This window comes from Oncorhynchus mykiss, chromosome 10 (assembly GCF_013265735.2).
Source record: "Oncorhynchus mykiss isolate Arlee chromosome 10, USDA_OmykA_1.1, whole genome shotgun sequence".
NCBI lineage: Eukaryota > Metazoa > Chordata > Actinopteri > Salmoniformes > Salmonidae > Oncorhynchus > Oncorhynchus mykiss.
This window is the reverse complement of record NC_048574.1, coordinates 79,140,885-79,165,637: the sequence shown is the minus strand read 5'-3', so window position 1 is coordinate 79,165,637 and position 24,753 is coordinate 79,140,885. Positions and strand designations below refer to the sequence as shown.

The window sequence follows — 24,753 nt, the reverse complement described above, 5'->3', positions numbered from 1 at the left end:
AATAGGGAAAATGTGTTTCTCCTTGTTCCCTCAGAACAGGATATTTTGAATCCATTCCTTATGTGGGGTGGCAGGGTTAGAGCGTTGGTCTAGTAACCGGAAGGTTGCAAGTTCAAACCACCCGAGCTGACAAGGTACAAATCTGTCCCTGAACAGGCAGTTCAGAACCCACTGTTCCTAGGCCGTCATTGAAAATAAGAATTTGTTCTTAACTGACTTGCCTAGTTAAATAAAGGTAAATAAAAATGTCAACTTACTGGAATACATTTGTCAATAATGTCTGTTGGGGGGAAAAAAAAGTCTGGTTATTACCACACAAATACCTGCTTGTTTAACAAGGTAAAAGAGGTCTCTCTTTCAGAATGATCCATAAGTATGACCCTGTGAATCATTACCTGCAGAAACAATAAAAAAAAAATACATTAACATGAACTGTACTTTGTGTTGAGCATCCAGAAACAGTTTTGTGTTTATTATTGCGTTGTCTACATGTAAAGAAATGGCAAGATATTCATTGTTTTTTATTGACTTTTTAATTTTTTTTTTATGGGAGAATGTGCTGCTCCGTTTCCTTAACTATAATAAGGAAACACAATTTTTACCTCAAGTCTAATTATACTAATGTCCAAATATCATATACATAAATTCACTAATAACAAACCACACTTCCATGTTTTCTATAAGAAATTCGAGCAGTACATTAAGACCATTCTACATTCTTCTGATAAGAAAGCCTTTAAAACAATGTGTGTTTCTATTAAGTTCTTTGTATAATGTGTTGTACCCCCCAGGCATATGTTACCATTGTCTGTTTGTATACTTCTTGTGTGTATACTGTTTTTTCTGCAATAAAACAACAAAACACACACAGGAGGTATCGGCCAATGAAGTGGAAAGGCCATTTGGCCAATAGAGGCCTCTTTATCATTCTCTGATTGACAGACACACAAAAAGACAACGTTATGCAATTTCAAAACCTATTTGGGTTTATTGACATGTTTTCAAAAGACAGAATCAGACAGACAATGGGAGAATCTTATTTCCTTGATTCTTTGCAAGGGGGGGCCCTAATTTAGGAAAATATATTTAAGTAATTAAGCAGACACTTATCGAGAGCAATTAGGGTTAAGTGCCTTGCTCAAGGACACGTCGACTGATTTTTCACAGAGTTGGTTCTGAGATCTGAACCAGCAACCTTTTGGTTACTGGCCCAACGCTCTTTACCCCTAGGCTACCTGCCTACCCCCCTGACCTCCTCATCCAATGGGTTTTGAGGAGAGAGGACGCAAGGAATCAAGGAAATGCAATTGAGATAATCCCATAGATTCATAAATTGAGACGTAAATAATAGCAAAGCAACCACACGGGGGTTGTGGGTATTGTAGTCCAATCAGCACTGTTAGTGATAACAGATGGAGAGACTCACTCCTCCAAGCTGTCTCCGTAGACGTTCTTCTTCCCTGCTAAAAGAGAGGAGAGGATGAAGGGATGATAAAACCCATTATTATTTCTGTAACGTTACACCCTAATGAACGTGACCCTATTGGCTCGATTATCAGCTGTTGTCAGACAAGTGGGTCTGAACTTCTCTTCCTCAGTAACGTGTAGCCAATCAGACTTCTCTTCCTCAGTAACGTGCATCCAATCAGACTTCTCTTCCTCAGTAACATGCAGCCAATTCATATTAGATGAAAAGCCGGAATGAGTATGACATACTGGCATTTAAAATATATTAATTATAAACTGGGTGGTTCGAGCCCTGAATTCTGATTGGCTGACAGCCGTAGTATATCAGACCGTCTTACCACGGGTATGACAAAAAATGTATTTTTACTGCTCTAATTACGTTGGTAAGTAGTCTATAATAGCAATAAGGCACCTCGTGGGTTTGTGGTATATGGCCAATATACCACGGCTACGGGCTGTATCCAGGCACTCCGTGTTGTGTCGTGCTTAAGAACAGCCCTTAGCTGTGGTATATTGGTCATATACCACACCCCCTCTGGCCTTATAGCTTAATTATAATAATACACATACTAGGAAACATTCTATTCTTGCACATACGACAAGGATCAGAACAAATGGCACACAGAAGCCTATAGGCTCTGGTCTAAAGTAGTGCACTATATAGGGAATAGGGTGCCATAGGGCTCTGGTCTAAAGTTGTGCCCTGTATAGGGAATAGTGTGCCATAGGGCTCTGGTCTAAAGTAGTGCCCTATATAGGGAATAGGGTGCCATAGGGCTCTGGTCTAAAGTAGTGCCCTGTATAGGGAATAGTGTGCCATAGGGCTCTGGTCTAAAGTAGTGCACTATATAGGGAATAGTGTGCCATAGGGCTCTGGTCTAAAGTAGTGCCCTGTATAGGGAATAGTGTGCCATAGGGCTCTGGTCTAAAGTAGTGCACTACATAGGGGATAGGGTGCCATTTGGCACACAACAACTGACTCACCGTCCTTCTTGTGGGCGGTCCTCCCTTGCCGGTCAGACTCTGGTTTGAGCAGCGTCTCAGCCTTCTGGGTAAGCGTGACCTCATAGGTTTCTCGGTTCTTGTTCCTTAGGTCCTCGTACATGATGGGCTTCCTCCTGGGCTCCTCGTCATCCAGGAACGACTGGGCTGGAGGGGGGGCAGAGGTTTGAGGGTAAAGGTTAGAAGTCCTCGTATATGATTGGCTTCCTCCTGGGCTCCTCGTCATCCAGGAACGACTGGGCTGGAGTGGGTAGAGGGTAAATGTTAGAAGTCCTCGTACATGATTGGCTTCCTCTTGGGCTCCTCGTCATATTGGAACAATTGGGCTTCAGGGGTCAGAGGTGACAGGTCAGTAAAAAGAACACGAGCACTTTTTATTTGACAAATTCAGGTAGGCCCATCCCAGTTTGCACAATTGCATTTTATGGATGGCAATCTGAACGCACAGAGATACCGTGACGAGATCCTGAGGCCCATTGTCGTGCCATTCATCCGCCACCTATCACCTCATGTTTCAGCATGATAATGACCCTCCCCATGGCACAAAGATCTGTGAACAATTCTTAGAAGCTGCACATGTCCCAGTTCCACGACCTGCGTACACCAGACATTGAGCATGTTTAGACTGTTTAGATGTTGTTTAGATGTTCAGACTGAGGTTAAATCAGGCAGTTATAACTAGGAGGATACCGTTGGAGGGTTGTCATGGTTAACAACTGTAGTTAGGTTACTACTTGCTGCCACGGTTTACCTGGCATGTTGTAGTCGATGTCTGCAGCAGTGCGGCTGGTCTGTGCCGCGTTGGGGGCGTCACCGTCTCCATAGTCTCTGGCGTTGGGTGGGACCTGACACACACAATCAAAACGGGAACACTTTACACAGAACACTGACTGGAGATCAGGTTGGACACGGACTGATGATGTAAAACTGAGCCAGTGACGGCCTCGGATGCAGTTGTGGTCAGACTGCAAGTGTTGTTGCAGAAGCTCATCCTACATCCAGGACAACACTCCTCGGTACCGGACGGATGCAGCGACTACAACACTGGACTGAGACCGTGTTGACCAGTCTGTCTACCAGCTACTACAACACTAGACTGAGACCGTGTTGACCACTCTGTCTACCAGCTACTACAACACTAGACTGAGACCGTGTTGACCACTCTGTCTCCCAGCTACTACAACACTAGACTGTGTTGACCACTCTGTCTCCCAGCTACTACAACACTAGACTGAGACTGTGTTGACCACTCTGTCTCTCAGCTACTACAACACTAGACTGAGACCGTGTTGACCACTCTGTCTCCCAGCTACTACAACACTAGACTGTGTTGACCAGTCTGTCTACCAGCTACTACAACACTGGACTGAGACCGTGTTGACCACTCTGTCTACCAGCGACTACAACACTAGACTGAGACCGTGTTGACCACTCTGTCTCCCAGCTACTACAACACTATCCTGGACTGGACTTTCGGTTACTAGTCCAACACACTAGGCTACCTGCCACCCCACATCCATTAACAGTTTTGTGTAACAGGAAGCTGGTTTGATGATGATGTCTTTTCCTGTGTGTCAAATACACCAGATATTGTTGTCGTATGGAGAGAACAGGGGGGGGCAGAGAGAACAGGGGGGGCCAGAGAGAACAGGGGGACCAGGGCGAGGTGACGATAACTATGGCAGAGGAGTTGTCTAGGTACTGCTCTGTTTCAGCTGTCGTGGGCAGCCTAGCTGTTTGGAGAAGGAGGTGCTTCCTGTACTGTTGGTTGCTATGCATACAGGGAACTTTGAAATATTTAGATCCATTTTTTATGTACATTTGATGGGTGGATTCAAAGAAAGTATTTAAATGTGTGTGTGTGTACCTGGCTCTGGGGGTCAGAGGCCTGGAACATGGGGTCAAAGGTCACCTGGTCGGGGTCACTCATCTCTGACTGGGGGCCCTGAGACGACCTGAGTGAGAGAGAAGAGGAGAGTGAGTGAGTGAGCGAATATATATATGTGTGTGTGTGTGTGTGTGTGTTACTGACTGTGCGTTGGGTCTAGTCCTCTGTCTCAGTGCTTCTCCCAGAGGGGAGTGCTCCAGCCTCTTGAACTTCTCCTGACAGTGTTTCATGTACGACATCTTCCCTGCCAGGTAGCCACACAGCCCCGCAACTGGGGACACACACCTGTATTACAATCTCATAATAACAATGCATACACATACATCTGTGTTCAGTGAACTCACAGGCCACTTTAGGTAGAGATCCAAACCTGGACGACAACGTCAGAGCTCCTAAAACACAGGAAGGAACACAGGAGAGTCAGTCTTGATGTCATCAGGGTTAAGACGGGAAGGAACACAGGAGAGTCGGTCTTGATGTCACTAGTCCAATTCATGGTAGAAAAGGTAAGTGTCGACCAGGTGGGTTGCAGACAATCAAAAAAATGTATAGGTGTGATACATCTGCAGACCTCTGCAGAAAACACCTCCATCTTTTTGGCTGTCGTCTCTGCACGTTCATCTTGGACGCCACGTGTCATTAAGGTATCTCTAACCGGAAGCTACTATTCTATATCAGAGTATTGAGATGCTCTCCTAGATCATACACTATCATCTTGGACGCCACTTGTCATTAAGGTATCTCTAACATGAAGCTACTATTCTATATCAGAGTATTGAGATGCTCTCCTAGATCATACACTATCGTACACTAAGATATAGTGATGATGGGTGGTGGGAGGTGGGCCTACCTCTATGGATGAGGCCTTGAGTGACAAGCATGCTGACCACTGAGAAGGGCACGGCTGTAGGAAGGGAGGGGAGAAACGAGGTTAGAATCACGTGTGCACCAATACCTGTACATATAAGGAATGATATATTGAGCATGAACCTGACTCGTGTAAAACACAGACTTCCGTAAAAAATATAGACTCCTGTAAAAATATAGACTCCTGTAAAATCTATTACTATTTTGTTAGTCTTGTGTTACCCATGGTAACTTACATCTGTACCAGAAACTCTCCTGGTTGCATTCTCTGAAGACTCTCCTCTCATCTTCTGTGGGGATGTAATCCATTCCTACAGGACTCTATATATACACACACACACGTTAGCTGTCCCCAAAAACTAACATTCATTGATTTTATCAATACATATCCATTGAAGTAACCAGTTCGTGTTTTTTGTTGTTGTCAAGAATTCGAGTGCCTAGAAAACGTTAGCTAGTTAGCCTCCAGCTTGCTAGTAGCAGTAAGCATGTTCAATGACTGCAAGTGACAGATGAGGCTAGCTAGGGAACAGTAGCTTAGTTACTGGAGCAGTTTACTGTTGCGTGTTTACCTGTGCTTCGCCCTGTCGCTCATCTGTGAATCCCGTAGACATTGGTGTCATATTGTAAAACTATGTCGGTCAACTTTGTCTTTCAGAGCATGTATAGCAACAACTGGCACAGACACACTCCCCGTATAGATTTTGTAAATGGCGGGTACAAATTCATAGCATGTATAGCAAAAAACGTGCACAGACACACTCCCCGTATTTGATTTCGTAAATATTTGGTTACAATGTCATTGCATGGAGCGAAGCTGACCCGGAAGTAGTAGTAGCCATGGAACGGGAAGTTTGACGAGGACTTTTATTTTGAATGTTTTTCTTAGCAGTAAAATCGCATTCAAAGAGGAACAACATTATACGAGGAAATGTATTCCAGCTCTTTTTTTTTTCTAAATCAATTTATCGAATTAACCCCAAGGCGTGTGGTATATGGCCAAAATACCACGGCTAATGGCTGTTATCATGCACGACAAAAACCTCGCATGTGTTTGGTCTGATCATAGATTATCATTTAGATTGACACGACGAGGACGTTTGCTATCAATGTGCATTATATCTCACTAGAGGGCAAGAGGCAGAGATAAAGATGAAACGCTAATGCATATTCTGATTGATTGATAGCAAATGTAGCTGCCCACACACAAACACACACCTCGGCGCACTCCGATCACGGGTATAATTATGTCAATATACAGATACAATTACAAATACGAGTATGGCCATGTCACTGTACATAGATCTTTCTATTGTGTTATTGACTACGTTTGTTTACGTGTAACTCTCTGTTGTTGTTTTGTCGTATTGCTTTGCTTTATTCTTGACCAGGTCGCAGTTTGAAAATGAGAACTTGTTCCCAACTAGCCTACCTGGTGAAATAAAACAATTAATTAAAAACCACCCATTGTAGCTACTACCGTGTTTTGTTGCTGATGAAGTAGTAGGCTACTGTTTCTCCTCCATATCTGTGGGTCGTATGCCACCCTGTGGTCGATGGTGGAATCATATTTTACTGAGAGCAGAAAACAAGCGTGATGAAACTATTCCTACAACGTCTGGAACGCTACAAAACACCAGAAATAAATGGTGTCTTTCGGTTGGCTGTGTGCACGAATGTGATTTCAGCATTTTGGTACATCGCCCTACTTGTGTGTAACCAGACCGACATTTAGAGAAAATATTCAATGTGTATATAATTTCTACCGTGTTGCATGATGGGAAAACAGTCGGTCCGTGATATAATATAGTAAAACAAAATGTATTGCTTTTTTCTTCGCCTTGTCCGCAACTGTATTCGTAAACGTCATTAAACCCTGTTCAATATGATGTGGTATTATCAGTAGTAGAAGTGGTAACCGTGAGTCAAACACCTTTGTCCTGAAAGGAGTACTCCTCTACCAACGTGTACAACTCATACTTACCTGGCAAGGGAGACACCGTGATCACGAAGGCGGTTCACCCAGGGCGAGGCTCAGCCATTGCACTCCGGCTGTGCTGACCCCTGCGAATTTCTCAAATGTGGAAATCTCGATTGCATAATTTCTGGTAGTGGGGGACTGCGTTCGCGCTCTCCCCTGATCTTGATGTTAAAAAATAATTTAGGGACATATTTAATTCCATGTGTTTTAACTCGCTCTTCTTGAGTTTCGTGTTGAGAAGGACATTTGTCAACATTTTACATGTTCTTATCAGATGAATGGCTATAGAATGTAGGGTCTGTTTATGAGTCAACTAAGGCCTCAGAGATACATTTTGTCTTCTGATAACCCGGATGTGTGTGATATGTTATTGTAGCACTGGTGATTATGCCTGTCATGTCCTGATAATGTCAAGGAAAAGGCCTACTTGTGAATGGATCATTTTGTGCCCTCACGACGTAATCTGGATTGAGGTCTTTCATTTGTTAGAATATTAAATCATTTATAGGAGAGTTTGTAATTTAAGACCACAGTACATGTCAACCATTACCATGCCACAGAAATTTCCCTGGTCAACTATTAGCATGACAACAGACATTTCCCTGGTCAACCATTACCATGCCACAGTCATTGCCCTGGTCAACCATTACCATGACAACAGACATTTCCCTGGTCAACCATTACCTTGACAACAGACATTTCCCTGGTCAACCATTACCTTGACAACAGACATTTCCCTGGTCAACCATTACCATTCCACAGACATGTCCCTGGTCTACAATGCCACAGACATTTCCCTGGTCAACCATTACCATGCCACAGACATGTCCCTGGTCCACTTATTTCCTGATGAAATCAGTCAATAAGATGGATTCTGTTGTTCCAAGATGCAGATCCATTCCACAGACATTTCTGCAGGTTTTTTTTTTTTTGCAGTGAGAATGTGTAGTGAGGTATTCTGCCAAAATGTATTTAGGCATATTAAAACACTTCAGTTTAACCCTGATCGCGAGTATCATCCTGTCAATTTACAGATACAATTACAAATACGAGTATGGCCATGTCACTGTACATAGATCTTTCTATTTTCATGTTCTACTGTGTTATTGACTACGTTTGTTTACGTGTAACTCTGTGTTGTTGTTTTTGTCGCACTGCTGTGCTTTATCTTGGCCAGGTCGCAGTTTGTAAATGAGAACTTGTTCCCAACTAGCCTACCTGGTGAAATAAAACAATTAATTAAAAACCACCCATTGTAGCTACTACCGTGTCTTGTTGATGAAGTAGTAGGCTACTGTTTCTCCTCCATATCTGTGGGTCGTATGCCACCCTGTGGTCGATGGTGGAATCATATTTTACTGAGAGCAGAAAACAAGCGTGATGAAACTATTCCTACAACGTCTGGAACGCTACAAAACACCAGAAATAAATGGTGTCTTTCGGTTGGCTGTGTGCACGAATGTGATTTCAGCATTTTGGTACATCGCCCTACTTGTGTGTAACCAGACCGACATTTAGAGAAAATATTCTATGTGTATATAATTTCTACCGTGTTGCATGATGGGAAAACAGTCGGTCCGTGATATAATATAGTAAAACAAAATGTATTGCTTTTTTCTTCGCCTTGTCCGCAACTGTATTCGTAAACGTCATTAAACCCTGTTCAATATGATGTGGTATTATCAGTAGTAGAAGTGGTAACCGTGAGTCAAACACCTTTGTCCTGGAAGGAGTACTCCTCTACCAACGTGTACAACTCATACTTACCTGGCAAGGGAGACACCGTGATCACGAAGGCGGTTCACCCAGGGCGAGGCTCAGCCATTGCACTCCGGCTGTGCTGACCCCTGCGAATTTCTCAAATGTGGAAATCTCGATTGCATAATTTCTGGTAGTGGGGGACTGCGTTCGCGCTCTCCCCTGATCTTGATGTTAAAAAATAATTTAGGGACATATTTAATTCCATGTGTTTTAACACGCTCTTCTTTTGAGTTTCGTGTTGAGAAGGACATTTGTCAACATTTTACATGTTCTTATCAGATGAATGGCTATAGAATGTAGGGTCTGTTTATGAGTCAACTAAGGCCTCAGAGATACATTTTGTCTTCTGATAACCCGGATGTGTGTGATATGTTATTGTAGCACTGGTGATTATGCCTGTCATGTCCTGATAATGTCAAGGAAAAGGCCTACTTGTGAATGGATCATTTTGTGCCCTCACGACGTAATCTGGATTGAGGTCTTTCATTTGTTAGAATATTAAATCATTTATAGGAGAGTTTGTAATTTAAGACCACAGTACATGTCAACCATTACCATGCCACAGAAATTTCCCTGGTCAACTATTAGCATGACAACAGACATTTCCCTGGTCAACCATTACCATGCCACAGTCATTGCCCTGGTCAACCATTACCATGACAACAGACATTTCTCTGATCAACCATTACCTTGACAACAGACATTTCCCTGGTCAACCATTACCTTGACAACAGACATTTCCCTGGTCAACCATTACCTTGACAACAGACATTTCCCTGGTCAACCATTACCATTCCACAGACATGTCCCTGGTCTACAATGCCACAGACATTTCCCTGGTCAACCATTACCATGCCACAGACATGTCCCTGGTCCACTTATTTCCTGATGAAATCAGTCAATAAGATGGATTCTGTTGTTCCAAGATGCAGATCCATTCCACAGACATTTCTGCAGGTTTTTTTTTTTTGCAGTGAGAATGTGTAGTGAGGTATTCTGCCAAAAATGTATTTAGGCATATTAAAACACTTCAGTTTAACCCTGATCGCGAGTATCATCCTGTCAATTTACAGATACAATTACAAATACGAGTATGGCCATGTCACTGTACATAGATCTTTCTATTTTCATGTTCTACTGTGTTATTGACTACGTTTGTTTACGTGTAACTCTGTGTTGTTGTTTTTGTCGCACTGCTGTGCTTTATCTTGGCCAGGTCGCAGTTTGTAAATGAGAACTTGTTCCCAACTAGCCTACCTGGTGAAATAAAACAATTAATTAAAAACCACCCATTGTAGCTACTACCGTGTCTTGTTGATGAAGTAGTAGGCTACTGTTTCTCCTCCATATCTGTGGGTCGTATGCCACCCTGTGGTCGATGGTGGAATCATATTTTACTGAGAGCAGAAAACAAGCGTGATGAAACTATTCCTACAACGTCTGGAACGCTACAAAACACCAGAAATAAATGGTGTCTTTCGGTTGGCTGTGTGCACGAATGTGATTTCAGCATTTTGGTACATCGCCCTACTTGTGTGTAACCAGACCGACATTTAGAGAAAATATTCAATGTGTATATAATTTCTACCGTGTTGCATGATGGGAAAACAGTCGGTCCGTGATATAATATAGTAAAACAAAATGTATTGCTTTTTTCTTCGCCTTGTCCGCAACTGTATTCGTAAACGTCATTAAACCCTGTTCAATATGATGTGGTATTATCAGTAGTAGAAGTGGTAACCGTGAGTCAAACACCTTTGTCCTGGAAGGAGTACTCCTCTACCAACGTGTACAACTCATACTTACCTGGCAAGGGAGACACCGTGATCACGAAGGCGGTTCACCCAGGGCGAGGCTCAGCCATTGCACTCCGGCTGTGCTGACCCCTGCGAATTTCTCAAATGTGGAAATCTCGATTGCATAATTTCTGGTAGTGGGGGACTGCGTTCGCGCTCTCCCCTGATCTTGATGTTAAAAAATAATTTAGGGACATATTTAATTCCATGTGTTTTAACTCGCTCTTCTTTTGAGTTTCGTGTTGAGAAGGACATTTGTCAACATTTTACATGTTCTTATCAGATGAATGGCTATAGAATGTAGGGTCTGTTTATGAGTCAACTAAGGCCTCAGAGATACATTTTGTCTTCTGATAACCCGGATGTGTGTGATATGTTATTGTAGCACTGGTGATTATGCCTGTCATGTCCTGATAATGTCAAGGAAAAGGCCTACTTGTGAATGGATCATTTTGTGCCCTCACGACGTAATCTGGATTGAGGTCTTTCATTTGTTAGAATATTAAATCATTTATAGGAGAGTTTGTAATTTAAGACCACAGTACATGTCAACCATTACCATGCCACAGAAATTTCCCTGGTCAACTATTAGCATGACAACAGACATTTCCCTGGTCAACCATTACCATGCCACAGTCATTGCCCTGGTCAACCATTACCATGACAACAGACATTTCCCTGACCAACCATTACCTTGACAACAGACATTTCCCTGGTCAACCATTACCTTGACAACAGACATTTCCCTGGTCAACCATTACCTTGACAACAGACATTTCCCTGGTCAACCATTACCATTCCACAGACATGTCCCTGGTCTACAATGCCACAGACATTTCCCTGGTCAACCATTACCATGCCACAGACATGTCCCTGGTCCACTTATTTCCTGACTAAATCTGTCAATAAGATGGATTCTGTTGTTCCAAGATGCAGATCCATTCCACAGACATTTCTGCAGGTTTTTTTTTTTTGCAGTGAGAATGTGTAGTGAGGTATTCTGCCAAAAATGTATTTAGGCATATTAAAACACTTCAGTTTAACCCTGATCGCGAGTATCATCCTGTCAATTTACAGATACAATTACAAATACGAGTATGGCCATGTCACTGTACATAGATCTTTCTATTTTCATGTTCTACTGTGTTATTGACTACGTTTGTTTACGTGTAACTCTGTGTTGTTGTTTTTGTCGCACTGCTGTGCTTTATCTTGGCCAGGTCGCAGTTTGTAAATGAGAACTTGTTCCCAACTAGCCTACCTGGTGAAATAAAACAATTAATTAAAAACCACCCATTGTAGCTACTACCGTGTCTTGTTGATGAAGTAGTAGGCTACTGTTTCTCCTCCATATCTGTGGGTCGTATGCCACCCTGTGGTCGATGGTGGAATCATATTTTACTGAGAGCAGAAAACAAGCGTGATGAAACTATTCCTACAACGTCTGGAACGCTACAAAACACCAGAAATAAATGGTGTCTTTCGGTTGGCTGTGTGCACGAATGTGATTTCAGCATTTTGGTACATCGCCTACTTGTGTGTTACCAGACCAACATTTAGACCAAAAATGCAATGTATTTAGAATTTCTACCGTGTTGCTTGATGGGAAAATAGTCGGTCCGTGATATAATATAGTAAAACAAAATGTATTGCTTTTTTCTTCGCCTTGTCCGCAACTGTATTCGTAAACGTCATTAAACCCTGTTCAATATGATGTGGTATTATCAGTAGTAGAAGTGGTAACCGTGAGTCAAACACCTTTGTCCTGGAAGGAGTACTCCTCTACCAACGTGTACAACTCATACTTACCTGGCAAGGGAGACACCGTGATCACGAAGGCGGTTCACCCAGGGCGAGGCTCAGCCATTGCACTCCGGCTGTGCTGACCCCTGCGAATTTCTCAAATGTGGAAATCTCGATTGCATAATTTCTGGTAGTGGGGGACTGCGTTCGCGCTCTCCCCTGATCTTGATGTTAAAAAATAATTTAGGGACATATTTAATTCCATGTGTTTTAACTCGCTCTTCTTTTGAGTTTCGTGTTGAGAAGGACATTTGTCAACATTTTACATGTTCTTATCAGATGAATGGCTATAGAATGTAGGGTCTGTTTATGAGTCAACTAAGGCCTCAGAGATACATTTTGTCTTCTGATAACCCGGATGTGTGTGATATGTTATTGTAGCACTGGTGATTATGCCTGTCATGTCCTGATAATGTCAAGGAAAAGGCCTACTTGTGAATGGATCATTTTGTGCCCTCACGACGTAATCTGGATTGAGGTCTTTCATTTGTTAGAATATTAAATCATTTATAGGAGAGTTTGTAATTTAAGACCACAGTACATGTCAACCATTACCATGCCACAGAAATTTCCCTGGTCAACTATTAGCATGACAACAGACATTTCCCTGGTCAACCATTACCATGCCACAGTCATTGCCCTGGTCAACCATTACCATGACAACAGACATTTCCCTGACCAACCATTACCTTGACAACAGACATTTCCCTGGTCAACCATTACCTTGACAACAGACATTTCCCTGGTCAACCATTACCTTGACAACAGACATTTCCCTGGTCAACCATTACCATTCCACAGACATGTCCCTGGTCTACAATGCCACAGACATTTCCCTGGTCAACCATTACCATGCCACAGACATGTCCCTGGTCCACTTATTTCCTGATGAAATCAGTCAATAAGATGGATTCTGTTGTTCCAAGATGCAGATCCATTCCACAGACATTTCTGCAGGTTTTTTTTTTTTGCAGTGAGAATGTGTAGTGAGGTATTCTGCCAAAAATGTATTTAGGCATATTAAAACACTTCAGTTTAACCCTGATCGCGAGTATCATCCTGTCAATTTACAGATACAATTACAAATACGAGTATGGCCATGTCACTGTACATAGATCTTTCTATTTTCATGTTCTACTGTGTTATTGACTACGTTTGTTTACGTGTAACTCTGTGTTGTTGTTTTTGTCGCACTGCTGTGCTTTATCTTGGCCAGGTCGCAGTTTGTAAATGAGAACTTGTTCCCAACTAGCCTACCTGGTGAAATAAAACAATTAATTAAAAACCACCCATTGTAGCTACTACCGTGTCTTGTTGATGAAGTAGTAGGCTACTGTTTCTCCTCCATATCTGTGGGTCGTATGCCACCCTGTGGTCGATGGTGGAATCATATTTTACTGAGAGCAGAAAACAAGCGTGATGAAACTATTCCTACAACGTCTGGAACGCTACAAAACACCAGAAATAAATGGTGTCTTTCGGTTGGCTGTGTGCACGAATGTGATTTCAGCATTTTGGTACATCGCCTACTTGTGTGTTACCAGACCAACATTTAGACCAAAAATGCAATGTATTTAGAATTTCTACCGTGTTGCTTGATGGGAAAATAGTCGGTCCGTGATATAATATAGTAAAACAAAATGTATTGCTTTTTTCTTCGCCTTGTCCGCAACTGTATTCGTAAACGTCATTAAACCCTGTTCAATATGATGTGGTATTATCAGTAGTAGAAGTGGTAACCGTGAGTCAAACACCTTTGTCCTGGAAGGAGTACTCCTCTACCAACGTGTACAACTCATACTTACCTGGCAAGGGAGACACCGTGATCACGAAGGCGGTTCACCCAGGGCGAGGCTCAGCCATTGCACTCCGGCTGTGCTGACCCCTGCGAATTTCTCAAATGTGGAAATCTCGATTGCATAATTTCTGGTAGTGGGGGACTGCGTTCGCGCTCTCCCCTGATCTTGATGTTAAAAAATAATTTAGGGACATATTTAATTCCATGTGTTTTAACTCGCTCTTCTTTTGAGTTTCGTGTTGAGAAGGACATTTGTCAACATTTTACATGTTCTTATCAGATGAATGGCTATAGAATGTAGGGTCTGTTTATGAGTCAACTAAGGCCTCAGAGATACATTTTGTCTTCTGATAACCCGGATGTGTGTGATATGTTATTGTAGCACTGGTGATTATGCCTGTCATGTCCTGATAATGTCAAGGAAAAGGCCTACTTGTGAATGGATCATTTTGTGCCCTCACGACGTAATCTGGATTGAGGTCTTTCATTTGTTAGAATATTAAATCATTTATAGGAGAGTTTGTAATTTAAGACCACAGTACATGTCAACCATTACCATGCCACAGAAATTTCCCTGGTCAACTATTAGCATGACAACAGACATTTCCCTGGTCAACCATTACCATGCCACAGTCATTGCCCTGGTCAACCATTACCATGACAACAGACATTTCCCTGACCAACCATTACCTTGACAACAGACATTTCCCTGGTCAACCATTACCTTGACAACAGACATTTCCCTGGTCAACCATTACCTTGACAACAGACATTTCCCTGGTCAACCATTACCATTCCACAGACATGTCCCTGGTCTACAATGCCACAGACATTTCCCTGGTCAACCATTACCATGCCACAGACATGTCCCTGGTCCACTTATTTCCTGATGAAATCAGTCAATAAGATGGATTCTGTTGTTCCAAGATGCAGATCCATTCCACAGACATTTCTGCAGGTTTTTTTTTTTTGCAGTGAGAATGTGTAGTGAGGTATTCTGCCAAAAATGTATTTAGGCATATTAAAACACTTCAGTTTAACCCTGATCGCGAGTATCATCCTGTCAATTTACAGATACAATTACAAATACGAGTATGGCCATGTCACTGTACATAGATCTTTCTATTTTCATGTTCTACTGTGTTATTGACTACGTTTGTTTACGTGTAACTCTGTGTTGTTGTTTTTGTCGCACTGCTGTGCTTTATCTTGGCCAGGTCGCAGTTTGTAAATGAGAACTTGTTCCCAACTAGCCTACCTGGTGAAATAAAACAATTAATTAAAAACCACCCATTGTAGCTACTACCGTGTCTTGTTGATGAAGTAGTAGGCTACTGTTTCTCCTCCATATCTGTGGGTCGTATGCCACCCTGTGGTCGATGGTGGAATCATATTTTACTGAGAGCAGAAAACAAGCGTGATGAAACTATTCCTACAACGTCTGGAACGCTACAAAACACCAGAAATAAATGGTGTCTTTCGGTTGGCTGTGTGCACGAATGTGATTTCAGCATTTTGGTACATCGCCTACTTGTGTGTTACCAGACCAACATTTAGACCAAAAATGCAATGTATTTAGAATTTCTACCGTGTTGCTTGATGGGAAAATAGTCGGTCCGTGATATAATATAGTAAAACAAAATGTATTGCTTTTTTCTTCGCCTTGTCCGCAACTGTATTCGTAAACGTCATTAAACCCTGTTCAATATGATGTGGTATTATCAGTAGTAGAAGTGGTAACCGTGAGTCAAACACCTTTGTCCTGGAAGGAGTACTCCTCTACCAACGTGTACAACTCATACTTACCTGGCAAGGGAGACACCGTGATCACGAAGGCGGTTCACCCAGGGCGAGGCTCAGCCATTGCACTCCGGCTGTGCTGACCCCTGCGAATTTCTCAAATGTGGAAATCTCGATTGCATAATTTCTGGTAGTGGGGGACTGCGTTCGCGCTCTCCCCTGATCTTGATGTTAAAAATAATGGAGGAATGTGTTAAATTCGGAGTTCTATTGAGTTTCGTGTTGAGAAGGAGATTTTTTACTTATCAGATGAACAGACTGGGGTCTGTTTATAAGTCAACTAAAGGCCTCAGAGATACATGTCTGTCTTCTGATAACCCGGATGTGTGTGATATGTTATTGTAGCACTGCTGATTATGCCTGTCATGTCCTGATAATGTCAAGGAAAAGGCCTACTTGTGAATGGATCATTTTGTGCCCTCAGGACGTAATGTGGATTGAGGTATTTTATTTGCTAGATTATTACATCATTTATAGGACAGTTTGTCATTTAAGACCACAGTAAATGTCAACCATTACCATGCCACAGTCATTGCCCTGGTCAACCATTACCATTCCACAGTCATTTCCCTGCTCAACCATTACCATGCCACAGACATTTCCCTGGTCAACCATTACCATGCCACAGACATTTCCCTGGTCAATCATTACCATTCCACAGTCATTTCCCTGCTCAACCATTACCATGCCACAGACATTTCCCTGGTCAACCATTACCATGCCACAGACATTTCCCTGGTCAACCATTACCACGCCACAGTCATGTCCCTGGTCAAACATTACCATTCCACAGACATTTCCCTGGTCAACCATTACCATTCCACAGACATGTCCCTGGTCTACAATGCCACAGACATTTCCCTGGTCAACCATTACCATGCCACAGTCATGTCCCTGGTCAAACATTACCATTCCACAGACATTTCCCTGGTCAACCATTACCTTGACAACAGACATTTCCCTGGTCAACCATTACCATGCCACAGACATGTCCCTGGTCCACTTATTTCCTGATGAAATCAGTCAATAAGATGGATTCTGTTGTTCCAAGATGCAGATCCATTCCACAGACATTTCTGCAGGTTTTTTTTTTTTGCAGTGAGAATGTGTAGTGAGGTATTCTGCCAAAATGTATTTAGGCATATTAAAACACTTCAGTTTAACCCTGATCGCGAGTATCATCCTGTCAATTTACAGATACAATTACAAATACGAGTATGGCCATGTCACTGTACATAGATCTTTCTATTTTCATGTTCTACTGTGTTATTGACTACGTTTGTTTACGTGTAACTCTGTGTTGTTGTTGTTGTCGCATTGCTGTGCTTTATTCTTGGCCAGGTCGCAGTTGTAAATGAGAACTTGTTCCCAACTGGCCGACCTGGCTAAATAAAGGTAAAATAAAATAAACACCCTTGTAGCTACTACTGTGTCTTTGTTGACGTTGAAGTAGTAGGCTACTGTTTCTCCTCCGTATCTGTGGGTCGTATGCCACCCTGTGGTCGATGGTGGAGTCATATTTTACTGAGAGCAGAAAACAAGCGTGATGAAACTATTCCTACAACGTCTGGAACGCTACAAAACACCAGAAATAAGTGGTGTCTTTCGGTTGGCTGTGTGCACGAATGTGAATTCAGCATTTTGGTACATCGCCTACTTGTGTGTAACCAGACGGACATTTAGACAACAAATGCAATGTATATAGAATTTCTACCGTGTTGCTTGATGGGAAAATAGTCGGTCCGTGATATAATATAGTAAAACAAAATATATAGCTTTTTCTTCGCCTTGTCCGCAACTGTATTCGTAAACGTCATTAAACCCTGTTCAATATGATGTGGTATTATCAGTAGTAGAAGTGGTAACCGTGAATCAAACACCTTTGTCCTGGAAGGAGTGCTCCTCTACCAACGTGTACAACTCATACTTACCTGGCAAGGGAGACACCGTGATCACGAAGGCGGTTCACCCAGGGCGAGGCTCAGCCATTGCACTCCGGCTGTGCTGACCCCTGCGAATTTCTCAAATGTGGAAATCTCGATTGCATAATTTATGGTAGTGGGGGACTGCGTTCGCGCTCTCCCCTGATCTTGATGTTAAAAATAATGGAGGAATGTGTTAAATTCGGAGTTCTATTGAGTTTCGTGTTGAGAAGGAGATTTTTTACTTATCAGATGAACAGACTGGGGTCTGTTTATAAGTCAACTAAAGGCCTCAGAGATACATGTCTGTCTTCTGATAACCCGGATGTGTGTGATATGTTATTGTAGCACTGCTGATTATGCCTGTCATGTCCTGATAATGTCAAGGAAAAGGCCTACTTGTGAATGGATCATTTTGTGCCCTCAGGACGTAATGTGGATTGAGGTATTTTATTTGCTAGATTATTACATCATTTATAGGACAGTTTGTCATTTAAGACCACAGTAAATGTCAACCATTACCATGCCACAGTCATTGCCCTGGTCAACCATTACCATTCCACAGTCATTTCCCTGCTCAACCATTACCATGCCACAGACATTTCCCTGGTCAACCATTACCATGCCACAGACATTTCCCTGGTCAATCATTACCATTCCACAGTCATTTCCCTGCTCAACCATTACCATGCCACAGACATTTCCCTGGTCAACCATTACCATGCCACAGACATTTCCCTGGTCAACCATTACCACGCCACAGTCATGTCCCTGGTCAAACATTACCATTCCACAGACATTTCCCTGGTCAACCATTACCATTCCACAGACATGTCCCTGGTCTACAATGCCACAGACATTTCCCTGGTCAACCATTACCATGCCACAGTCATGTCCCTGGTCAAACATTACCATTCCACAGACATTTCCCTGGTCAACCATTACCTTGACAACAGACATTTCCCTGGTCAACCATTACCATGCCACAGACATGTCCCTGGTCCACTTATTTCCTGATGAAATCAGTCAATAAGATGGATTCTGTTGTTCCAAGATGCAGATCCATTCCACAGACATTTCTGCAGGTTTTTTTTTTTTGCAGTGAGAATGTGTAGTGAGGTATTCTGCCAAAATGTATTTAGGCATATTAAAACACTTCAGTTTAACCCTGATCGCGAGTATCATCCTGTCAATTTACAGATACAATTACAAATACGAGTATGGCCATGTCACTGTACATAGATCTTTCTATTTTCATGTTCTACTGTGTTATTGACTACGTTTGTTTACGTGTAACTCTGTGTTGTTGTTGTTGTCGCATTGCTGTGCTTTATTCTTGGCCAGGTCGCAGTTGTAAATGAGAACTTGTTCCCAACTGGCCGACCTGGCTAAATAAAGGTAAAATAAAATAAACACCCTTGTAGCTACTACTGTGTCTTTGTTGACGTTGAAGTAGTAGGCTACTGTTTCTCCTCCGTATCTGTGGGTCGTATGCCACCCTGTGGTCGATGGTGGAGTCATATTTTACTGAGAGCAGAAAACAAGCGTGATGAAACTATTCCTACAACGTCTGGAACGCTACAAAACACCAGAAATAAGTGGTGTCTTTCGGTTGGCTGTGTGCACGAATGTGAATTCAGCATTTTGGTACATCGCCTACTTGTGTGTAACCAGACGGACATTTAGACAACAAATGCAATGTATATAGAATTTCTACCGTGTTGCTTGATGGGAAAATAGTCGGTCCGTGATATAATATAGTAAAACAAAATATATTGCTTTTTCTTCGCCTTGTCCGCAACTGTATTCGTAAACGTCATTAAACCCTGTTCAATATGATGTGGTATTATCAGTAGTAGAAGTGGTAACCGTGAGTCAAACACCTTTGTCCTGGAAGGAGTGCTCCTCTACCAACGTGTACAACTCATACTTACCTGGCAAGGGAGACACCGTGATCACGAAGGCGGTTCACCCAGGGCGAGGCTCAGCCATTGCACTCCGGCTGTGCTGACCCCTGCGAATTTCTCAAATGTGGAAATCTCGATTGCATAATTTCTGGTAGTGGGGGACTGCGTTCGCGCTCTCCCCTGATCTTGATGTTAAAAAATAATTTAGGGACATATTTAATTCCATGTGTTTTAACTCGCTCTTCTTTTGAGTTTCGTGTTGAGAAGGACATTTGTCAACATTTTACATGTTCTTATCAGATGAATGGCTATAGAATGTAGGGTCTGTTTATGAGTCAACTAAGGCCTCAGAGATACATTTTGTCTTCTGATAACCCGGATGTGTGTGATATGTTATTGTAGCACTGGTGATTATGCCTGTCATGTCCTGATAATGTCAAGGAAAAGGCCTACTTGTGAATGGATCATTTTGTGCCCTCACGACGTAATCTGGATTGAGGTCTTTCATTTGTTAGAATATTAAATCATTTATAGGAGAGTTTGTAATTTAAGACCACAGTACATGTCAACCATTACCATGCCACAGAAATTTCCCTGGTCAACTATTAGCATGACAACAGACATTTCCCTGGTCAACCATTACCATGCCACAGTCATTGCCCTGGTCAACCATTACCATGACAACAGACATTTCCCTGACCAACCATTACCTTGACAACAGACATTTCCCTGGTCAACCATTACCTTGACAACAGACATTTCCCTGGTCAACCATTACCTTGACAACAGACATTTCCCTGGTCAACCATTACCATTCCACAGACATGTCCCTGGTCTACAATGCCACAGACATTTCCCTGGTCAACCATTACCATGCCACAGACATGTCCCTGGTCCACTTATTTCCTGATGAAATCAGTCAATAAGATGGATTCTGTTGTTCCAAGATGCAGATCCATTCCACAGACATTTCTGCAGGTTTTTTTTTTTTGCAGTGAGAATGTGTAGTGAGGTATTCTGCCAAAAATGTATTTAGGCATATTAAAACACTTCAGTTTAACCCTGATCGCGAGTATCATCCTGTCAATTTACAGATACAATTACAAATACGAGTATGGCCATGTCACTGTACATAGATCTTTCTATTTTCATGTTCTACTGTGTTATTGACTACGTTTGTTTACGTGTAACTCTGTGTTGTTGTTTTTGTCGCACTGCTGTGCTTTATCTTGGCCAGGTCGCAGTTTGTAAATGAGAACTTGTTCCCAACTAGCCTACCTGGTGAAATAAAACAATTAATTAAAAACCACCCATTGTAGCTACTACCGTGTCTTGTTGATGAAGTAGTAGGCTACTGTTTCTCCTCCATATCTGTGGGTCGTATGCCACCCTGTGGTCGATGGTGGAATCATATTTTACTGAGAGCAGAAAACAAGCGTGATGAAACTATTCCTACAACGTCTGGAACGCTACAAAACACCAGAAATAAATGGTGTCTTTCGGTTGGCTGTGTGCACGAATGTGATTTCAGCATTTTGGTACATCGCCCTACTTGTGTGTAACCAGACCGACATTTAGAGAAAATATTCAATGTGTATATAATTTCTACCGTGTTGCATGATGGGAAAACAGTCGGTCCGTGATATAATATAGTAAAACAAAATGTATTGCTTTTTTCTTCGCCTTGTCCGCAACTGTATTCGTAAACGTCATTAAACCCTGTTCAATATGATGTGGTATTATCAGTAGTAGAAGTGGTAACCGTGAGTCAAACACCTTTGTCCTGGAAGGAGTACTCCTCTACCAACGTGTACAACTCATACTTACCTGGCAAGGGAGACACCGTGATCACGAAGGCGGTTCACCCAGGGCGAGGCTCAGCCATTGCACTCCGGCTGTGCTGACCCCTGCGAATTTCTCAAATGTGGAAATCTCGATTGCATAATTTCTGGTAGTGGGGGACTGCGTTCGCGCTCTCCCCTGATCTTGATGTTAAAAAATAATTTAGGGACATATTTAATTCCATGTGTTTTAACTCGCTCTTCTTTTGAGTTTCGTGTTGAGAAGGACATTTGTCAACATTTTACATGTTCTTATCAGATGAATGGCTATAGAATGTAGGGTCTGTTTATGAGTCAACTAAGGCCTCAGAGATACATTTTGTCTTCTGATAACCCGGATGTGTGTGATATGTTATTGTAGCACTGGTGATTATGCCTGTCATGTCCTGATAATGTCAAGGAAAAGGCCTACTTGTGAATGGATCATTTTGTGCCCTCACGACGTAATCTGGATTGAGGTCTTTCATTTGTTAGAATATTAAATCATTTATAGGAGAGTTTGTAATTTAAGACCACAGTACATGTCAACCATTACCATGCCACAGAAATTTCCCTGGTCAACTATTAGCATGACAACAGACATTTCCCTGGTCAACCATTACCATGCCACAGTCATTGCCCTGGTCAACCATTACCATGACAACAGACATTTCCCTGACCAACCATTACCTTGACAACAGACATTTCCCTGGTCAACCATTACCTTGACAACAGACATTTCCCTGGTCAACCATTACCTTGACAACAGACATTTCCCTGGTCAACCATTACCATTCCACAGACATGTCCCTGGTCTACAATGCCACAGACATTTCCCTGGTCAACCATTACCATGCCACAGACATGTCCCTGGTCCACTTATTTCCTGATGAAATCAGTCAATAAGATGGATTCTGTTGTTCCAAGATGCAGATCCATTCCACAGACATTTCTGCAGGTTTTTTTTTTTTGCAGTGAGAATGTGTAGTGAGGTATTCTGCCAAAAATGTATTTAGGCATATTAAAACACTTCAGTTTAACCCTGATCGCGAGTATCATCCTGTCAATTTACAGATACAATTACAAATACGAGTATGGCCATGTCACTGTACATAGATCTTTCTATTTTCATGTTCTACTGTGTTATTGACTACGTTTGTTTACGTGTAACTCTGTGTTGTTGTTTTTGTCGCACTGCTGTGCTTTATCTTGGCCAGGTCGCAGTTTGTAAATGAGAACTTGTTCCCAACTAGCCTACCTGGTGAAATAAAACAATTAATTAAAAACCACCCATTGTAGCTACTACCGTGTCTTGTTGATGAAGTAGTAGGCTACTGTTTCTCCTCCATATCTGTGGGTCGTATGCCACCCTGTGGTCGATGGTGGAATCATATTTTACTGAGAGCAGAAAACAAGCGTGATGAAACTATTCCTACAACGTCTGGAACGCTACAAAACACCAGAAATAAATGGTGTCTTTCGGTTGGCTGTGTGCACGAATGTGATTTCAGCATTTTGGTACATCGCCTACTTGTGTGTTACCAGACCAACATTTAGACCAAAAATGCAATGTATTTAGAATTTCTACCGTGTTGCTTGATGGGAAAATAGTCGGTCCGTGATATAATATAGTAAAACAAAATGTATTGCTTTTTTCTTCGCCTTGTCCGCAACTGTATTCGTAAACGTCATTAAACCCTGTTCAATATGATGTGGTATTATCAGTAGTAGAAGTGGTAACCGTGAGTCAAACACCTTTGTCCTGGAAGGAGTACTCCTCTACCAACGTGTACAACTCATACTTACCTGGCAAGGGAGACACCGTGATCACGAAGGCGGTTCACCCAGGGCGAGGCTCAGCCATTGCACTCCGGCTGTGCTGACCCCTGCGAATTTCTCAAATGTGGAAATCTCGATTGCATAATTTCTGGTAGTGGGGGACTGCGTTCGCGCTCTCCCCTGATCTTGATGTTAAAAAATAATTTAGGGACATATTTAATTCCATGTGTTTTAACTCGCTCTTCTTTTGAGTTTCGTGTTGAGAAGGACATTTGTCAACATTTTACATGTTCTTATCAGATGAATGGCTATAGAATGTAGGGTCTGTTTATGAGTCAACTAAGGCCTCAGAGATACATTTTGTCTTCTGATAACCCGGATGTGTGTGATATGTTATTGTAGCACTGGTGATTATGCCTGTCATGTCCTGATAATGTCAAGGAAAAGGCCTACTTGTGAATGGATCATTTTGTGCCCTCACGACGTAATCTGGATTGAGGTCTTTCATTTGTTAGAATATTAAATCATTTATAGGAGAGTTTGTAATTTAAGACCACAGTACATGTCAACCATTACCATGCCACAGAAATTTCCCTGGTCAACTATTAGCATGACAACAGACATTTCCCTGGTCAACCATTACCATGCCACAGTCATTGCCCTGGTCAACCATTACCATGACAACAGACATTTCCCTGACCAACCATTACCTTGACAACAGACATTTCCCTGGTCAACCATTACCTTGACAACAGACATTTCCCTGGTCAACCATTACCTTGACAACAGACATTTCCCTGGTCAACCATTACCATTCCACAGACATGTCCCTGGTCTACAATGCCACAGACATTTCCCTGGTCAACCATTACCATGCCACAGACATGTCCCTGGTCCACTTATTTCCTGATGAAATCAGTCAATAAGATGGATTCTGTTGTTCCAAGATGCAGATCCATTCCACAGACATTTCTGCAGGTTTTTTTTTTTTGCAGTGAGAATGTGTAGTGAGGTATTCTGCCAAAAATGTATTTAGGCATATTAAAACACTTCAGTTTAACCCTGATCGCGAGTATCATCCTGTCAATTTACAGATACAATTACAAATACGAGTATGGCCATGTCACTGTACATAGATCTTTCTATTTTCATGTTCTACTGT

The 24,753-nt window shown here is 42.1% G+C and overlaps 1 protein-coding gene and 10 non-coding genes across 13 annotated transcripts; 10 read left to right on the top strand and 1 right to left on the bottom strand.

Moving 5' to 3' along the window:
- Positions 1 to 963: 963 nt before the first annotated feature.
- Positions 964 to 6,131, bottom strand: LOC110513572 (OCIA domain-containing protein 1). 3 transcript variants are annotated; one of them, XM_036934102.1, is made up of 9 exons: positions 5,797 to 6,117; positions 5,461 to 5,545; positions 5,208 to 5,261; positions 4,702 to 4,749; positions 4,502 to 4,628; positions 4,337 to 4,424; positions 3,221 to 3,314; positions 2,452 to 2,616; positions 964 to 1,463 (listed from the first exon to the last, which is right to left on the bottom strand). In XM_036934102.1, exons 1-9 carry the CDS (start codon positions 5,845 to 5,847, stop codon positions 1,423 to 1,425), a joined length of 753 nt encoding a protein of 250 aa, XP_036789997.1. In that variant the 5' UTR covers positions 5,848 to 6,117; the 3' UTR covers positions 964 to 1,422. The 3 variants fall into 3 exon arrangements, with proteins under 3 accessions (XP_036789997.1, XP_036789998.1, XP_036789999.1); XM_036934103.1 differs by having other exon boundaries at positions 964 to 1,460; positions 5,797 to 6,116; XM_036934104.1 differs by lacking the exon at positions 964 to 1,463 and having other exon boundaries at positions 2,578 to 2,710; positions 5,797 to 6,131.
- Positions 6,132 to 7,200: 1,069 nt separating this feature from the next.
- LOC118937062 lies at positions 7,201 to 7,364 on the top strand. The gene has a single exon (XR_005034460.1). It is a non-coding gene; the product is annotated as a U1 spliceosomal RNA (small nuclear RNA).
- Positions 7,365 to 8,964: 1,600 nt separating this feature from the next.
- LOC118937050 lies at positions 8,965 to 9,128 on the top strand. Its single transcript, XR_005034451.1, has one exon. It is a non-coding gene; the product is annotated as a U1 spliceosomal RNA (small nuclear RNA).
- Positions 9,129 to 10,764: 1,636 nt separating this feature from the next.
- On the top strand, positions 10,765 to 10,928 carry LOC118937039. The gene has a single exon (XR_005034443.1). It is a non-coding gene; the product is annotated as a U1 spliceosomal RNA (small nuclear RNA).
- A 1,635-nt stretch (positions 10,929 to 12,563) lies between these two features.
- LOC118937028 lies at positions 12,564 to 12,727 on the top strand. Its single transcript, XR_005034437.1, has one exon. It is a non-coding gene; the product is annotated as a U1 spliceosomal RNA (small nuclear RNA).
- Positions 12,728 to 14,362: 1,635 nt separating this feature from the next.
- Positions 14,363 to 14,526, top strand: LOC118937017. Its single transcript, XR_005034436.1, has one exon. It is a non-coding gene; the product is annotated as a U1 spliceosomal RNA (small nuclear RNA).
- Positions 14,527 to 16,161: 1,635 nt separating this feature from the next.
- LOC118937006 lies at positions 16,162 to 16,325 on the top strand. The gene has a single exon (XR_005034429.1). It is a non-coding gene; the product is annotated as a U1 spliceosomal RNA (small nuclear RNA).
- A 1,761-nt stretch (positions 16,326 to 18,086) lies between these two features.
- On the top strand, positions 18,087 to 18,250 carry LOC118936951. The gene has a single exon (XR_005034376.1). It is a non-coding gene; the product is annotated as a U1 spliceosomal RNA (small nuclear RNA).
- Positions 18,251 to 20,011: 1,761 nt separating this feature from the next.
- LOC118936994 lies at positions 20,012 to 20,175 on the top strand. Its single transcript, XR_005034418.1, has one exon. It is a non-coding gene; the product is annotated as a U1 spliceosomal RNA (small nuclear RNA).
- A 1,636-nt stretch (positions 20,176 to 21,811) lies between these two features.
- On the top strand, positions 21,812 to 21,975 carry LOC118936982. Its single transcript, XR_005034407.1, has one exon. It is a non-coding gene; the product is annotated as a U1 spliceosomal RNA (small nuclear RNA).
- Positions 21,976 to 23,610: 1,635 nt separating this feature from the next.
- On the top strand, positions 23,611 to 23,774 carry LOC118936971. The gene has a single exon (XR_005034396.1). It is a non-coding gene; the product is annotated as a U1 spliceosomal RNA (small nuclear RNA).
- Positions 23,775 to 24,753: the final 979 nt, after the last annotated feature.

Excerpts from the sequence above, each read along its gene's own strand:
- LOC110513572 (XM_036934102.1), bottom strand. The coding sequence starts at position 5,847 with ATGACACCAATGTCTACGGGATTCACAGATGAGCGACAGGGCGAAGCA. Across the intron at positions 5,546-5,796 it reads AGCGACAGGGCGAAGCACAG|AGTCCTGTAGGAATGGATTA; the intron begins GTAAACACGCAA and ends GTGTATATATAG. Across the intron at positions 2,617-3,220 it reads CATCGACTACAACATGCCAG|CCCAGTCGTTCCTGGATGAC; the intron begins GTAAACCGTGGC and ends CCCCCCCTCCAG.